Below are 19,167 nucleotides of genomic sequence, written 5' to 3'. Positions count from 1 at the left end.
TAAATCAGACGGCGTTGCTAACAATTCAATTATAAAAAAATATATCGGTAATTATTGTCATTAAAGCTGTTAATCGGATTTTACAGAATAAAATTTCATCAAAAATAAAGGAAATCTTTTCTCCGTGATATTTAACAATACATCAGCAATAAAAATTTCCGACCTGATTCTGCATGCGAGCGCATTAACCCTAGGTTCACTAGGCCCCTGAGCCTTTATAACAGAAATAATTTAATCAAAAGAAGCAAAATACTTTGAAAACGTCATTAAACAACTACAATTTTTGCGACAAAGGGTGTAAAAGCCAAAATGTCGAAAACGCGCATTCTAGTAAACCTAAACCTATTTTTTAAAATTGACTACGTCATGTCTTCGCGGGAGGTAAATATTTCAATTTGATACAGAGCATTCCAAAGACACTTAATGCCAAGACTTGCTTTCATGCTACTTGCCGCGAAATTAAAGACCCTTTATTGGTGCGGAATACCACTTGAAAAAAACAGCAGGTAATGCCCGTTTATGGCATATGGCGTCATCAAAATCTTTCACAAAAGTTGATTTCTGTGTTTTAAAATTCATATAATGATATGGTGGCCAATAAATAATGCCACAATCTTTATAATTTGAGTTCTTGAAAATGACCCTGAAATAAAAAAGGACTGGTCTTAAGTAGCCCGATTATACATGAATTAATGTGTTGTTACAGACATATAAATAAACTTATTATCGGAATACCTTATTCGTACACATAAGCATTGAATTTGACAATAGACCAAACTGCTTTTTTTTAGCGATCATTTAATTTGACGATAGCTAATTTGACTTAAATTTGACGTGTATTTAATTTGACGATGGAAACATGTTTCGGGTGTCACAAAATTTTTAATAGACAGGAGCCGAAATTACTGCCAAATTAACAAGTACTTACTACCGAAGTTCACCACCTGTCCAAAGCGAATTAGAAAACTCTTTTTTTATGACTGACAATGCCAGGGACTGTTTTGAATCAATTGCTTATTTAGAACAAAATCGCTAAATTTAGTGCTAGCCAAAATTTGTACAAATAAGGTATCAAAAAATTCAAAACTTTTAAAGCACGTCTTTCATAATTAGTTGTTTAGAACGGAAAACAATTAAATCAAATTAGTAATTGCAACCATTGGACAAGGAACATTAAAACAGTTATGCAACGAGGCGTAGTTGATTTAATTGCAGCCAGTCATGTCGTGCCAAATGCAGCCAGTATGGTAACACACAAAACCGCCTCACACGCTGAACATAGTAAACTGATGACGAGAAAAATTACTATAAGTGTTTTATTTGCTATTGAAAATTACTAGTTAACTGAAGCTAAAGTTTATTTGTGCATACCTATTGAATATCTATAGGATTCTTAATGTGTAATTTTGTGACGATTGGGAAGTATTGGGACAATTGGGAACTACTAATTACCTGAAGCTAAAGTTATTTGTGCATATCTATTTAATATCTAGGATTCTCAAATGTGCAATTTCGTGACGACATATTACTTGAGAATGTGAACCCAGCAGGAAGTTTCGACTTTGCCTGACACAAACCATTTTGGTACAGAAAGTGCGGTTGCAGCTACGGTTAAAGCTCTAATAAGTGGATATTACAAGAGCTAAAAAAATTTTCCCTGACTCAACCTGGAATAGAACAATTTTCTTGACTTTCTAATCAGATCATATAAAGTGTTACGAAAAATAAATCAATGACTCTGAAGATGGCACTCATACATATCAAAGAAGAAGGACCAGACCGGCTGACCTGGTCGGATAAGTAAAAGTGCTTAACCCTATTCGGTCCGGGGTTTTTCGAACATACTATGACCGGGGGGGGCGGATTCCGCCCCCCCTCAATAACTTTTTATAGGATTGTTCAAATTGAATCAAACTTGGCACACTTATAGTACGTCATAAAAGGAACAAAATGGCGCCAAAAAAAATTGCTTGCGTCAGCACATTTTCAGTGACGTCATCAAAAGCTTAAAAATTTTTAAAAATGCCACTATCTGCTTAAAATATAATTACTTTTGTTTTAGAGCGAATTTTTACATTCTGTTTGAAGTTTCTGAAAGCTAAATAAAAGTTATTTAACATATCTTCTGGTTTTCACATGGATCGGATAAAAAATTGCCAAAAATTGCCCGTAAATCCGTTTTTTTCCGATTTTCTGGTAAAATCCGACAAAATCGGGAAATCGGATTAGTCACGTGTTCAAATTATTCAAAATGATTCTTCTTAATGAAACAAAGTTGTGTTGCAAGTTTCAAGTTCTAAGGATAATCCTAACAGGAGTTATTATATTTTCTCCATTACAAGGATTTCATAGAGATTTTTAGGGGTAGTTTCGAGTAATGGCCAATATCAAAGCCTCTGAAAGGTATGGGACCTAAAAAATTTTCATGCAGGTGTCTAATAGATAAATGTTAAAACTCGGTAAGTATCATAGCCATATAACAAAGCAATCAGGAGTTATTAAAAAAAAACCGGCAGGGGGGGCGGAATCCGCCCCCCCCCGGACCGAATAGGGTTAAACCTGAACCTGTTTGGGTTTTAGAAGTTGACTTATATTATTGGTCTTGGTGTTCTGATTGTAAGAAGGATAAAGTACCATTAAGCGTAGTTACTGTAGCCCAGTTCCAACACTCTTTATCTATCCTAACACATTTCGCCTACTCTTCTTTTTGAATACTTCGTTTTTCTCTATAGATAATAAACCTTGTTATCATTTTTAAAATTTCAACACTATTTATTATATACTTGTATATACAGGAACCTTATTGATACCAGGATTGTTTTTGTGAATCCTGATTAGGACACCTGTAAATAAATATGAAGAATAATATGTTGGTACATCAAGGATTAAATAACAACAACTAAAAAATCAAGAAATAAATCATACTAAATACTTGCACCATATTCGCTATTTCATGAAATCAAAGAAATGCATAAAGAATTTAGACATTAGTGCCCTCTTCCAATGACCCCTACGGCTCACTTCTTTTCTTCATAAAATGCTTCTCTTCTTGGTCAAAACACTTTCCTCCGAAATTTTATCTGAAAAACACTAAATGAACTTAAAAATTCCCAGACCCAATTTTGACTGGAATACTGATTGAGTTAGATTTTGATAACTCACGTTTTAAAAGAAATGACCGACCACTCTTGTCTCCAGGGTTTTATGATTTTGTGAAATATAAGAGATGACGGTGAAAATCCCTGGAGACGAGAGGGAATTAATGACATACTGGTTCTCAATTGCTTGTAGTAGCTAATTAATAACTCTCTAAATATTTTATGGGTCGTGGACCATATACTTAAGATAAAAATACATTGTTTCTTCCGTTTTAAAGCATTCCTTATCTTTTTCAATACACACTCTTTTCTTAGGAATACCAACATTCTAACCAGGCTGGTTATCATTCTTATTTCTCTATTGTTCTAAGCAAAAGACCTATTGTCATTAACCTAAATTCTCAGCCTGATATTCTTCTAAATCAAATTCATCATAAAAAAGAAGTACTACTATAAAGCCGGCCTATTGCTTTAAAATTTGGTCCTTCTTTGACATCTTTCTAGTTACTTGCAGCATGGAGACGAAATTGCTGTGGGCCACGTGATTGGCTTAGGTCAAGGGACATGTAATGTACAATAAGGAACATTTTCAGTGTGGTTATAACTCGCTCTTAACATAAATTAAAGGTAAGTTTTTAAAAATATTAATAATCGCCTTTGGAACAATTTTAGAAGTTTGCTTTTTTGTATTAATACGGTAGGCCAGTTAACTACGTTTTTTTCGAGGTTAATAAAACGAGTTTCTTTCATACGAAAACTTATCCTCCCGCCCCCTCCGTAATAATTCTGATTTCCCGGAGGTGAAAAAAAATAATTCTGGGTTTCCTAGCTATCAATAAATGGCTGGTTGAAGAGGGTCTATATAATATACCCCTTGACTGTTGTTGGCCAGAACTGAGTCATTCCTAACCGCGTATGCTATCTTCAAGCTAAAAGTAACCTTCTCCGAAAATGCAATATCGTTTTATCGACTTTTTTTGTAACGGATGAATTGCTGCGGATTTTACATGAAGTACCGACTAGTATTAAAAGAAAAATGAGAAATCATATGAATAACAAACTGTCCGATATCTATCTCAATTCTTATAAGACATCTTAACAGTTCAATCCTTCAGAGGTTTCAAGTCACATTGAAATTTCCAAGTCAACAAGCCTGTTTTAAATTTTTCATCAATGCTTTCATCAGTTAGCAGTTTTTTTGCATGTTAGTACGGCTAGGCTGAGCTATTACTTAAGCCATCGGTGTCATTAAAGAAAAAAAGGCTTACTTTACAAAATTATGCTGACAAAAAGAAAACAAGACAAATATATACTTTTGTATTTCTTCTCTCAGAAGTTACTGTAACTTTGATATAAAGATGAGCATATTTATATGTAATGAAAAAAATTCTCAATTCGAATTGCTTTTTCAGTTTATAATTACATTATTCTAAACACTGATAAAGTAGATTTTGTCTCTAATTCCATACAATCTATCCACTCACCACAAGCTCTTGTTTTTAGAAACTGATAACGTCTACCTTTCTCCTCGCCCACTTCAGTGTCTCTTCCAAGTTATTTCAGCGATTTGTATCTGACAATAATACTGATAAATCGTTCATGTATTTTATAGCCCTTTTTAGGATTGCTAATTTGGAATTTGAGCGTGGTCTTTTTATCTCTGAATCTTTATACACCGGTATAATAACATCTAACTGTTTAAACATGTCGTTTGTTTTTGATACACGACTTCTTTGTCTCGCGTTTAGACGTAAACGATGACTTTCTAAATACGGATCCTTTGATTGAGTGCCTTTAATATTTCCACTTTTTTTCCGTTCTCCATAAAAGTTTTTGTAATGTTTCGTATTTCTCTCGCTATATTGTTCATTTAAGCTGTTTGAGCTGTCTGAATCGTCAGATTTGCTATCTATCGAGTCATACATCAACTGAGTTTCTGGATCATCTGTGTTATTAGACCAGTAAACATCCTTGACTACACATTCATCAAATGGTACTGTATCGAATGTTAACCAATCCCCACTGAAAATGTCATCTTCTTCTGATTTAACTAATAAAATGTTTGATGGTGATGTTTCTGTCTCTGAAGTATCCTCTTTGTTTATTGTTGTAGTCGAATCTATTGAATCGAATTCAAACAAGTCATTGTATATGCACCCGTCGTCAATCGTACTCATTGCAAGATAGTCTGTTGAGCTAAAAAACAATAACAAAAATAGAATATTAAAAACTGTTAAATCCTAGGTATGTTTAAATATGCCTAAGTAATCCTTGGAAAATGCATCAACATGTCAATGCTTCGCAGTGTTTGACACAGTTTCTCATATATTAAGATTACGGAATAATCTACGTCAGTTGCCATGAGAACACTAAAACTGGAATTGGCCTGATAAACTGACATTTAATATCCGACCTAAAATTGTTCGTGCTTTAAAATTTGCAGTTTTGTGCCAATTAATGTTGGCAAGAGTTTTAGCTCTTTTCTTTTTTGTTTAGCTGCTGAAGTAACTTAGCCATCATAACAAACAAGTTTACATAGCATAAAGTAATGAAATTATTATGCGGAGGAGAGCGAAATAAAACTGTGTAAAAGGAATCTCTTTAATAATAGCCGTATTTTGTCTGTGTGTTCGTGCGTCTATTTGTCTTTTTGTTACGAAAAGACGAAATGCGATATATAAAGACAGGCGACCCCGTGGATTTTTCCATGGGTTAACATCTAGTCTCTATAATATTAGCCGTCGTCTGTCTGTTCGTGCGTCTGTTTGTCTTTTTGTTACGGAAACACGAAATGCGATACAAAGGACGGGCGACCCTGTGGATTTTTCCACGGGCTAACCACTAGTTTACATAGAATACGGTTGTAACTATAGAGAAAAGAATTCAAATAAGTCATTGTATATGCACCCATCGTCAATCGTACTCATTTCAAGATAGGCTGTTGAGCTAAAAAACAATAACAAAAATAGAATAATAAAAACTGTTAAATCCTAGGTATGCTTAAATATGCCTAAGTAATCCTTGGAAAATGCATCAACATGTCAATGCTTCGCAGTGTTTGTGTTCGCAGTGTCTGCAAGATTTAAAGCATGGCGAAATAATTACACGTTTATCAAAATAAAATCCACAGGGTATATTTAAACATTAAATTTGTCACGGAGATAAAAAATTGACGTATCGAAAACTTTTAAACACGTTTCAATTAGCACGGGACGAGAAGATAATGATTCAAACAACAAATGTAATTGCCATGGGATTTAATTTAAATGATTTGTCTATTTAGGTGTGACCACATACTGCATCGCGCCAGCATTAAAATGATTGAACCAGATATGGTGCCACAGACTCACGCCACACACACACACGCCACACACGCACGCTATACATATATCACATACACTTGGAAAGTGGTTTAGTATGACAAAAAAAAAAACATCCACATTTTATTGCCAATCCAGATAAACTTTTTTATGTTTTATATCTCTTTAGCCTAAAATGTTCCTATTTATGTTCGTCCGAAATATTAGCAAATTATTTACAAATGCTAATAGATATTATTTTAGGCCTAGAGCAATGATGATGTAAATTAGCGAAATATTGACAGACTAGTCGTTGGCCGGTGGAGAAATCCACAGGCTTGCCGTCCTTTTCAAATAGCTTCAGTGCGACTCGCTGCTTCTGTTTTGCGTGACAGACAGACGTATACAGGTATGATAGTATAGATAGTAATAAATATATTGTTTAACTATTTTTTTTTTTTTTTTGTAAAACCGTGTTTAAAAAAATTATTAAAATTTTTCGAAAATAATTGTTTCTTAGTATTTTATTTGTTCTATAAAATACGTTCTTAATATATTCTCCATTTTTGGCAAGATTACAACCACAACGAAGTTGTAAACAAAGTTCTTATAAAACAAAAGCTTGTTATAAAAATATAAACCACTTTTTTTACAAGGATTATTAATTAATGTGATTTTGGTCTGATTAATAGCGTATGTCTTTACAAGGTATTTCGTATGATGAATCGCTATGGTCACCGTTTTGTAATCTGGCGCATCTTGTGTCAAGGTCAATGATAACCACTCTTTCTTCTGGCAAATTATTTAAGAAATTAAACGATAAAAAAGTTTTTTAGGCAAACAGAAAAGGGAAGGAAAAGTTATTTGGAATATTTTATCTATGTCACATGTCAAGCTCAAGTGTTTTCCTGGACAACAGCGGAGCGTTAGCTTTCAATGTAAGTCGACATTATGCTTTCTATGAACTTCACAGAAAACATTTCATCTGCGAAAACTTTGTTGGGAAAGCCTTCTGAAATTTTTTAGTGCATTTTTTAAAATTTATTTTGAATACAAAAAATTTTGTCATGAAAGCTTTACAGAAGACCACATTTAAATTACTGTGGAAAGTTTCATTTCTTGAACATGATAGTTTAGTATGCGACGTTTCGGGAGATCCTCCTCCCATCATTGGGCAAAGTAAAATGAAGTTGCGCATGTATTTATATAATTGCAGAGGATCGAAATTCATAAAAATTAACCAATCAGAAACGAGCTGATAATTACAGTTAATTACGGTAATTAACATTTTCGGACCTAGATGTAGGTAACTACTTCTTCTGTAGGGCTGGTAACCAAGTCTCAAGAAGTTGATACGAGATGCTGTTTATGTATTTGTTACGTGCTACACTGTTGATGGTTTCTTTAATCTTCCTGGCCAAAACAAAGCGAAGACAAACCGAAATAATATCTTCAATAACCATATTTAAAGTTGCTCATTCTGCTATGAAATTCCAATTTTGTTTGCATCACTGAATGCTGAGTATCATTTGCAGTTACACTAGTAATCCCTTTTTCTCGTCATCGATGAACTATATCTCCAGCGTGTGCGGCGGTTGTGTGTGTTCCCGTACTGGCTGTATTTGGCATGACTGGCTTTAATATAAATCAGAAGGCGTTGCTAACAATTTAATTATAAAAAAATGTATCGGTAATTATTGTCGTTAACGCTGTTAATCGGATTATACAGAATAAAATTTCATCAAAAATAAAGGAAATCTTTTCTCCGTGATAAACGTGAAAAAGAAGAAGAATCCTGAGTTTTTAATAAACCTATATTTAACAATACATCAGCAATAAAAATTTCCGACCGGATTCTGCATGCGAGCGCATTATCCTAGATTCACTAGGCCCCTGAGCCTTTATAACAGAAATAATTTAATCAAAAGAACCAAAATACTTTGAAAACGTCATTAAACAACTACAATTTTTGTGACAAAGGGTGTAAAAGCCAAAATGTCGAAAACGCGCATTCTAGTAAACCTAAACCTATTTTTTAAAATTGACTACGTCATGTCTTCGCGGGAGGTAAATATTTCAATTTGATAGAGAGCATTCGAAAGACACTTAGTGCCAAGACTTGCTTTCATGCTACTTGCCGCGAAATTAAAGACCCTTTATTGGTGCGGAATACCACTTGAAAAAAACAGCAGGTAATGCCCGTCTATGGCATATGGCGTCATCAAAATCTTTTACAAAAGTTGAATTCTGTGTTTTAAAATTCATATAATGATATGGTGGCCAATAAATAATGCCATAATCTTTATAATTTGAGTTCTTGAAAATGACCCTGAAATAAAAAAGGACTGGTCTTAAGTAGCCCGATTATACACGAATTAATGTGTTGTTACAGACATATAAATAAACTTATTATCGGAATACCTTATTCCTACACATAAGCATTGAATTTGACAATATACCAAATTGATTTTTTTAGCGATCATTTAATTTGACGATAGCTAATTTGACTTAAATTTGACGTGTATTTAATTTGGCGATGGAAACATGTTTCGGGTGTCACAAAATTTTTAATAGACAGGAGCCGAAATTACTGCCAAATTAACAAGTACATACTACCGAAGTCCACCACCTGTCCAAAGCGAATTAGAAAACTCTTTTTTAGGACTGACAATGCCAGGGACTGTTTTGAATCAATTGCTTATTTAGAACAAAATCGCTAAATTTAGTGCTAGCCAAAATTTGTACAAATAAGGTATCAAAAAATTCAAAACTTTTAAAGCACGTCTTTCATAATTAGTTGTTTAGAACGGAAAACAATTAAATCAAATTAGTAATTGCAACCATTGGACAAGGAATATTAAAACAGTTATGCAACGAGGCGTAGTTGATTTAATTGCAGCCAGTCATGTAGTGCCAAATGCAGCCAGTATGGTAACACACAAAACCGCCATCACACGCTGAACATAGTAAATTGATGACGAGAAAAATTACTATAAGCGTTTCATTTGCTATTGAAAATTACTAGTTAACTGAAGCTAAAGTTTATTTATGCATATCTATTGAATATCCATAGGATTCTTAATGTGTAATTTTGTGACGATTGGGAAGTATTTGGGACTATTGGGAATTACTAATTAACTGAAGCTAAAGTTATTTGTGCATATATATTTAATATCTAGGATTCTCAAATGTGCAATTTCGTGACGATATATTACTTGAGAATGTGACCCCAGCAGGAAGTTTCGACTTTGCATGACACAAACCATTTTGGTACAGAAAGTGCGGTTGGATGTTACAAGAGCTAAAAAAATTTTCCCTGACTCAACCTGGAATAGAACAATTTTCTTGACTTTCTAATCAGGTCAGATAAAGTGTTACGAAAAATAAATCAATGACTCTGAAGATGGCACTCATACATATCAAAGAAGAAGGACCAGACCGGCTGACCTGGTCGGATCAGTAAAAGTCCTTAAACCTGAACCTGTTTGCTTTTTAGAAGTTGACTTATATTATTGGTCTTGGTGTTCTGATTGTAAGAAGGATAAAGTACCATTAAGCGTAGTTACTGTAGCCCAGTTCCAACACTCTTTATCTATCCTAGCACATTTCGCCTACTCTTCTTTTTGAATATTTCGTTTTTCTCTATAGATAATAAACCTTGTTATCATTTTTTAAAATTTCAACACTATTTATAATATGCTTGTATATACAGGAATCTTATTGATACCAGGATTGTTTTTGTGAATCCTGATTAGGACACCTGTAAATAAATGTAAAGAATAATAAGTTGGTATATCAAGGATTAAATAACAACAACTAAAAAATCAAGAAATAAATCATACTAAATACTTGCACCATATTCGCTATTTCTTAAAATCAAAAAAATGGTTAAAGAATTTAGACATTAGTGCCCTCTTCCAATGACCCCTACGGCTCACTTCTTTTCTTCATAAAAACGCTTCTCTTCTTGGTCAAAACACTTTCCTCCGAAATTTTTTCTGAAAAACACTAAATGAACTTAAAAATTCCCAGACCCAATTTTGACTGGAATACTGATTGAGTTAAATTTTGATAACTCACGTTTTTAAAGAAATGGCTGACCACCTTTGTCTCCAGGGTTTTATGATTTTGTGAAATATAAGAGATGACGGTGAAAATCCCTGGAGACGAGAGGGAATTAATGACATACTGGTTCTCAATTGTTTGTAGTAGCTAATTAATAACTCTCTAAATATTTTATGGGTCGTGGACCATATACTTAAGATAAAAATACATTGTTTCTTCCGTTTTAAAGCATTCCTTATCTTTTTCAATACACACTCTTTTCTTAGGAATACCAACATTCTAACCAGGCTGGTTATCATTCTTATTTCTCTATTGTTCTAAGCAAAAGACCTATTTTCATTAACCTAAATTCTTAGCCTGATATTCTTCTAAATCAAATTCATCATAAAAAAGAAGTACTACTATAAAGCCGCCCTATTGCTTAAAAATTTGGTCCTTGTTTGACATCTTTCTAGTTACTTGCAGCATGGAGACGAAATTGCTGTGGGGCCACGTGATTGGCTTAGGTCACGTGACATGTAATGTACAATAAGGAACATTTTCAGTGTGGTTGTAACTCGCTCTTAGCATAAATAAAAGGTAAGTTTTTGAGAATATTAATAATCGCCTTTGAAACAATTATAGAAGTTTGCTTTTTTGTATTAATACGGTAGGCCATTTAACTACGTTTTTTTCGAGGTTAATAAAACGAGTTTCTTTCCCTCCCCCCCGCTCCGTAATAATTCTGATTTCCCTAGCTATCAATAAATGGCTGGTTGAAGAGGGTCTATATAATATACCCCTTGACTGTTGTTGGCCAGAACTGAGTCATTCCTAACCGCGTATGCTATCTTCAAGCTAAAAGTAACCTTCTCCGAAAATGCAATATCGTTTTATCGACTTTTTTTGTAACGGATGAATTGTACTTTACAAAATTATGCTGACAAAAAAAAAACAAGACAAATATATACTTTTGTATTTCTTCTCTCAGAAGTTACTGTAACTTTGATATAAAGATGAGCATATTTATATGTAATGAAAAAAATTCTCAATTCGAATTGCTTTTTCAGTTTATAATTACATTATTCTAAACACTGATAAAGTAGATTTTGTCTCTAATTCCATACAATCTATCCACTCACCACAAGCTCTTGTTTTTAGAAACTGATAACGTCTACCTTTCTCCTCGCCCACTTCAGTGTCTCTTCCAAGTTATTTCAGCGATTTGTATCTGACAATAATACTGATAAATCGTTCATGTATTTTATAGCCCTTTTTAGGATTGCTAATTTGGAATTTGAGCGTGGTCTTTTATTCTCTGAATCTTTATACACCGGTATAATAACATCTAACTGTTTAAACATGTCGTTTGTTTTTGATACACGACTTCTTTGTCTCGCGTTTAGACGTAAACGATGACTTTCTAAATACGGATCCTTTGATTGAGTGCCTTTAATATTTCCACTTTTTTTCCGTTCTCCATAAAAGTTTTTGTAATGTTTCGTATTTCTCTCGCTATATTGTTCATTTAAGCTGTTTGAGCTGTCTGAATCGTCAGATTTGCTATCTATCGAGTCATACATCAACTGAGTTTCTGGATCATCTGTGTTATTAGACCAGTAAACATCCTTGACTACACATTCATCAAATGGTACTGTATCGAATGTTAACCAATCCCCACTGAAAATGTCATCTTCTTCTGATTTAACTAATAAAATGTTTGATGGTGATGTTTCTGTCTCTGAAGTATCCTCTTTGTTTATTGTTGTAGTCGAATCTATTGAATCGAATTCAAACAAGTCATTGTATATGCACCCGTCGTCAATCGTACTCATTGCAAGATAGTCTGTTGAGCTAAAAAACAATAACAAAAATAGAATATTAAAAACTGTTAAATCCTAGGTATGTTTAAATATGCCTAAGTAATCCTTGGAAAATGCATCAACATGTCAATGCTTCGCAGTGTTTGACACAGTTTCTCATATATTAAGATTACGGAATAATCTACGTCAGTTGCCATGAGAACACTAAAACTGGAATTGGCCTGATAAACTGACATTTAATATCCGACCTAAAATTGTTCGTGCTTTAAAATTTGCAGTTTTGTGCCAATTAATGTTGGCAAGAGTTTTAGCTCTTTTCTTTTTTGTTTAGCTGCTGAAGTAACTTAGCCATCATAACAAACAAGTTTACATAGCATAAAGTAATGAAATTATTATGCGGAGGAGAGCGAAATAAAACTGTGTAAAAGGAATCTCTTTAATAATAGCCGTATTTTGTCTGTGTGTTCGTGCGTCTATTTGTCTTTTTGTTACGAAAAGACGAAATGCGATATATAAAGACAGGCGACCCCGTGGATTTTTCCATGGGTTAACATCTAGTCTCTATAATATTAGCCGTCGTCTGTCTGTTCGTGCGTCTGTTTGTCTTTTTGTTACGGAAACACGAAATGCGATACAAAGGACGGGCGACCCTGTGGATTTTTCCACGGGCTAACCACTAGTTTACATAGAATACGGTTGTAACTATAGAGAAAAGAATTCAAATAAGTCATTGTATATGCACCCATCGTCAATCGTACTCATTTCAAGATAGGCTGTTGAGCTAAAAAACAATAACAAAAATAGAATAATAAAAACTGTTAAATCCTAGGTATGCTTAAATATGCCTAAGTAATCCTTGGAAAATGCATCAACATGTCAATGCTTCGCAGTGTTTGTGTTCGCAGTGTCTGCAAGATTTAAAGCATGGCGAAATAATTACACGTTTATCAAAATAAAATCCACAGGGTATATTTAAACATTAAATTTGTCACGGAGATAAAAAATTGACGTATCGAAAACTTTTAAACACGTTTCAATTAGCACGGGACGAGAAGATAATGATTCAAACAACAAATGTAATTGCCATGGGATTTAATTTAAATGATTTGTCTATTTAGGTGTGACCACATACTGCATCGCGCCAGCATTAAAATGATTGAACCAGATATGGTGCGACAGACTCACGCCACACACACACGCCACACACGCACGCTATACACATATCACATACACTTGGAGTGGCTTAGTATGACAAAAAAAGAAACATCCACATTTTATTGCCAATCCAGATAAACTTTTTTATGTTTTATATCTCTTTAGCCTAAAATGTTCCTATTTATGTTCGTCCGAAATATTAGCAAATTATTTACAAATGCTAATAGATATTATTTTAGGCCTAGAGCAATGATGATGTAAATTAGCGAAATATTGACAGACTAGTCGTTGGCCGGTGGAGAAATCCACAGGCTTGCCGTCCTTTTCATATAGCTTCAGTGCGACTCGCTACTTGCGTTTTGCGTGACAGACAGACGTATACAGGTATGATAGTATAGATAGTAATGAATATATTGTTTAACTATTTTTTATTTTTTTTTTTGTAAAACCGTGTTTAAAAAAATTATTAAATTTTTCGAAAATAATTGTTTCTTAGTATTTTATTTGTTCTATAAAATACGTTCTTAATATATTCTCCATTTTTGGCAAGATTACAACCACAACGAAGTTGTAAACAAAGTTCTCATAAAACAAAAGCTTGTTATAAAAATATAAACTTTTTTTACAAGGATTATTAATTAATGTGATTTTGGTGTGATTAATAGCGTAAGTCTTTACAAGGTATTTCGTATGATGAATCGCTATGGTCACCGTTTTGTAATCTGGCGCATCTTGTGTCAAGGTCAATGATAACCACTCTTTCTTCTGGCACATTATTTAAGAAATTAAACGATAAAAAAGTTTTTTAGGCAAACAGAAAAGGGAAGGAAAAGTTATTTGGAATATTTTATCTATGTCACATGTCAAGCTCAAGTGTTTTCCTGGACAACAGCGGAGCGTTAGCTTTCAATGTAAGTCGACATTATGCTTTCTATGAACTTCACAGAAAGCCTTCTGAAATTTTTTGGTGCATTTTTTAAAATTTATTTTGAATACAAAAATTTTTTGTCTTTCATCCAAAGGCCCAGAGAACAAGAAATGCCTCCGTGCGAACATTACAGAGGAGTATCATAACATGAGAACAGGAAGAACGTCACAAGCACACGAATATTAAAAATATAAAATTTTCAGCTGTTATGCTTGGTTGTTTATGATAAGTCCTGCAAATCGCTTGGGTAGTATCTCATCTCTTCTGTCCATAATTTTAAAATTGAAATTGACTCGTTTGACAAAGTGATTAGCCGTTTGGTTGACTTATTAAACTTAATATAAGCATCCTCTAGAATGCATCACATTTTTACATACTTTTTCCACATAAACAAAAAAAGAAATGACGATCTAATTTTACTATCCTTTTGATTTTTTTCGTTTGCATGTTTTTATTAGTAATAATTTTGCTTACGTAAATAATGGATTGAGAATGTTCTTCTGTCGTGTGTTCTTTTTTCGTGTTCTATGTGTGTGTAGAATGAAAAAAAAAACAGTATTCCGCCATTCAAAGTCTTTATATATTCCATTAATAAAATCTGTTGCAAGAGCTTAAAAATTTTGCAGTGCCATGCAACGATGTGTCAAAAGACTGTTTAATTAAGGGTTGTAATTGATTTTAACTCTTTAAAAACACGCATTCTGTTTTTGAAAAGTAATTAAATTTTCCAACTTTCATTTGAAATTGTTGCTTAAAGAAATGACTTAGATAGTTCATATTTGGGTCGGTTTATTAGCCAAAATCATTCTTTTTCTAAACCATGTGGTTTGTCCCAAATATTTGACGGTATTTTCTTATAACAGACTATCTTAATTCTTTTCACAACTTTCGCGAGAAAGTTAATCTCGCAAAAGTTTCCGAATTTCGTCATTTGCGAAAGTTTATCCAGTAAGCTATTTTATCATTTTTTTACCAAAAACACACAAAATACTTAGAAATCCTATTTCACGAAAGAAAATTTATAATATTTTCAATTTTGCTAAGAATTTTGAAGCTTTTTCTAACTAAAAAATCCTTGTTCGCGAAAGTTTATCTCGCAAACGTTTATGGGTTTTCTCATTCGCGAAAATTAATCTCGCAAAATTTTCCAAATTTCTTCATTCGCGAAAGTTTATCCAAAAAAATTTCGCGAAATTTTTTTTTCTCGGGAAAGTTTCTCTCGCGAAAGTTTCTCCAATTAAAGTAGTAGATTTCAACACGGCCTAATGGGCTTAAGGGTGAGATTACACTTTTGATTGAATTTTTAAATAAAATTCACCGCAAAGTAATATAATGAGACCAAAATATTTTAGAATATTTTGTTGAATCTGAAGAGCTAATCTAAGACTAATTAGACAAACCAATAATCATACTTTGATATCATTGTACACATTCTGGTCAGTAAAAAAAAAATAAGTTTAAAAGGTTTTTCAATTGTCGTATTCAGTTCACCATTACTTTAGTCACCATTTTCTCAAAATATGCAAAAAAAAAATAAAGTCGTTTTTAAAAAACATTTGCCTGCGGCATGGGGTTATACAAATAATCTGTTCAGTTCAGTGAGCTGAAGCACAGTTGAATTTTTTACTGCATATTTTAATAAATCAATTAAGCTTACCTCCCACGAAAAAACAAGTTGAACTCAAATCATAGATCATTTGAAAGTTATCTGTTATGTCTTGAAATTTTCACTAATTATGCAAAATGGTGACGTTATGAACTGGCTATGCAACATGTAATTGTTGTAATTAAGCATAATTACAGTAACTAAATAATAAAATGTTCAAAATGGCAAACTTAATAGCCAGGAGATTCAGCATAAATACAAGCAAGAAATCGGATTAGTTAAGGTGGGAGAAATTAGGCTGTGTCGCAACGAATTTCTAGAATACTGACCGCGTTTTTTGATTGGTTCCTTGCCCACGTTGTTCTTATCGGAAAATCCTTTGTTTTACGCGCGAATGGTCTCAATGCCAGAGCAAATATAAGTAATTCTTCTATAAGGGGGTAAGATACCACCACGCTGGTTATTGGTTTTTTTACTTCGGAGTTGGCATTTGCCCTAACACATTGGTTTGCGTTTAAGATTTCGTTTGAGAGAAACTGAATTTCGATATCCTCGAAGAAAGCTTAGTTAACTGTGCTACAAACTGATTGGTCAAAAAAGATTTTTAATCCTACATAGCTTCGGAGAAACTGATTAATACAACACTTCAGTCAAAGCTAGTTCATTATATCATGCATAATTAATGTAGTCTCAAATCGAACAAATCAAATTCTTTTAAAAAATAGTAAACTTTTCAAGGTCTTACTTATTTTTTCGCAGAAGGTCCGATTTAAGGACAATTGAAGGCCTGAAAACACCTATACACTTGAGATTTTGTGCACCTACGCACTTTATCAAATTTACTGAATTTCTTGTGTTCCGCTACTGCGGTTACAATTTTGCGTGACAGACAGACGCATACGGGTATTATAATATAGATGTTTCTCGCGCACAAACAGACGGACGGAATACGGCTATTATTATAGAGAAGTCGGTAGCCCGTGGATAAAACCACAGGTTTGCCCGTCCTTTATATATAGCATTTTGTTTTATCGTAACTCGACTTTTTTCTCGCGCACAAACAGACAGACGGTGTACGGCTATTATTAAAGAGATGTCGTTATTTACTTTTTATTTCCAATAATTACAATGTCTGCCATCAAAAAACACTACGTCAAACGACCTTAATAGTCCAACAATGCAATAAAAAGATGAATGTGTTTAACGTCGCGTAATGAGTCTTTGCCAGGTAATTACATGAGTGTAGAAAAATTAGAATTCCTCCAAAGTACGCTATGCAAGACCTACTCAAGTCACATAGCCAAAACAACATCTACATATTACTTGTCCGCTCCAGAGAAAAAAAAGACAATCAGATACAAAGTAATTATGTAACATATCACCAAGGAAAATTTTTATACTCATACCTTGTTATGGTTCCAAGCAGATGCAAGTCAAATCTGTCAATGTTTATACACTTAAGATAGTTCGTGTTAAGTTGGAGAATGTTTATTTAATAGCTACAATTAATGTGTGTTTCGACACAGCGTATTTCTTGCCTCACTTTGCAAGACGTCTTAACATAAGCAGATTCTTTTGTTAAATAAATAACATAGACGAAGCTATTATATATTCCCTATTTGTGCAATAAGAGATTAAATAATTAAAACTTATCAATTTGCGTCAATTAAATGAACAGTTAAATGCAACACGATAAGAAATAAAAGATTGTTTGTCGAACGTATGGTGTTGCCATAAGACTTAATTGGAGATGTTGTTATCAACACAATGGTGATGCTAATAAAGAATTTCTAACTGTCATTACATGCCTCTTTAAATTTTTCGCGTGAGGCGCGGCTAAACAAAATTCCGATTTTGTAATATGACTTCCAGGCTAATGAGTTTATGACGTCAGGAAAAACAGAACTTCAAAGAACCTTACAAATTATTTTAATTTTTGCATCAAAAGATATTTGTAACTGCCAGTTTGCTGTGCGGTAATTACTTAAGGACAATGGTGCCAGTTAACAACATCTATTTTTAAAATATAGCTACTAGCCCTTTTCCAATGCTTTTTTGGCTTACATCAAGTTTTTACGTTAGGGAAGGACCATCGAAGTGGAGTGTGATTTATTAAATCACATTGTCAGAGAGCATTTTTTTCTATTTTGCTCATCAGCAAGCTGATAATGAACATCCAGTAAAAACATTTGTTATGATGTTCGAAAATTTCAGATGATTTTAAGAAAATTTTGACATGACGCGTGACTGTAGTTATGGAGTCTGCTTCGTAATCACAAGGTCCGTGGTTCGGTCCACAGCACAGGAATGTTCAGCAAGTGTCTATACCACAGCTACAGGTCAACCCATGAGGAAAATTGGGTAGATAAAACCTAATGTATCCATTCTGAACACAGGATCAACATTGATAACAGTGTTTCCAACACTGAAGTGACTATACCCTGTGTAAATATTCAGAATAATAATAACGTCATTTTTGTGATAAAAGGATATGCACTCAGAATAACAAAGATGACATCATTGGGGAAACGAAATGACATGCGTTATTATACAAAATTAACGAATGATGAATTTAACTTTCGCAGGAAATTAAAGTTATTAAAATTAGTGAACACAAAAGTTAAGGGGTGACTAAAATAAAACATATCAAAATTTACGCGGGTATAAAATTAATGTGGATAAAAGAAACCATGTTAATTTCATCATTCATTAATTTTGTATGATTAGGTATTTCAAAGTTACCATTCAATCTTTAATCACATAAATAGGCACCATATTTTGATAAAATGTTATAAATATTAAATGAATGAGAATTTGCCATTGGCCTACCATCAAACTTTATTATTAGTACTTAACCAGCCGATTGGTCATGGCTATAGACATCTATCATTCTGGTTGTAGCATGCTATTATTCAGTTCTACATTTAAGAAAATACACGCTTATTAATTATATTTATAAGCGTAATTATAAACCCTTCGACTTGGTGGTAAAATTATAGTGCAGAGGTTGGTTAAATTCATAATTTATTTCCCCCACCTTGAAATTCACCGATCTTTCAGATAAGACTAGACTAGTTAGTACATACATATATATCTTAGCTCTATGTCTTTGCGAATATAATCTAAAGCATGCGAAATAGAATATTTTCATTACATTCAGTTTTTAAAACAGCTGATACAATTGTTAGTGCAAATTAGTCAAAAACAAAATCCA

The 19,167-nt window shown here is 33.3% G+C and overlaps 1 protein-coding gene across 1 annotated transcript; it reads right to left on the bottom strand.

The window, feature by feature from the left end:
* Positions 1–11,405: 11,405 nt before the first annotated feature.
* LOC130635992 (neurogenic differentiation factor 6-B-like) lies at positions 11,406–17,507 on the bottom strand. Its single transcript, XM_057445561.1, has 2 exons — positions 17,360–17,507; positions 11,406–12,295 (listed from the first exon to the last, which is right to left on the bottom strand). Exon 2 carries the CDS (start codon positions 12,274–12,276, stop codon positions 11,659–11,661), a length of 618 nt encoding a protein of 205 aa, XP_057301544.1. The 5' UTR covers positions 12,277–12,295; positions 17,360–17,507; the 3' UTR covers positions 11,406–11,658.
* Between the last annotated feature and the right edge of the window lie 1,660 nt (positions 17,508–19,167).

This window comes from Hydractinia symbiolongicarpus, chromosome 1, assembly GCF_029227915.1.
Source record: "Hydractinia symbiolongicarpus strain clone_291-10 chromosome 1, HSymV2.1, whole genome shotgun sequence".
In the NCBI taxonomy this organism is placed as follows: Eukaryota; Metazoa; Cnidaria; class Hydrozoa; order Anthoathecata; family Hydractiniidae; genus Hydractinia; species Hydractinia symbiolongicarpus.
The sequence above is the reverse complement of the archived record's forward strand: the minus strand, read 5'-3'. Positions and strand labels throughout refer to the sequence as shown.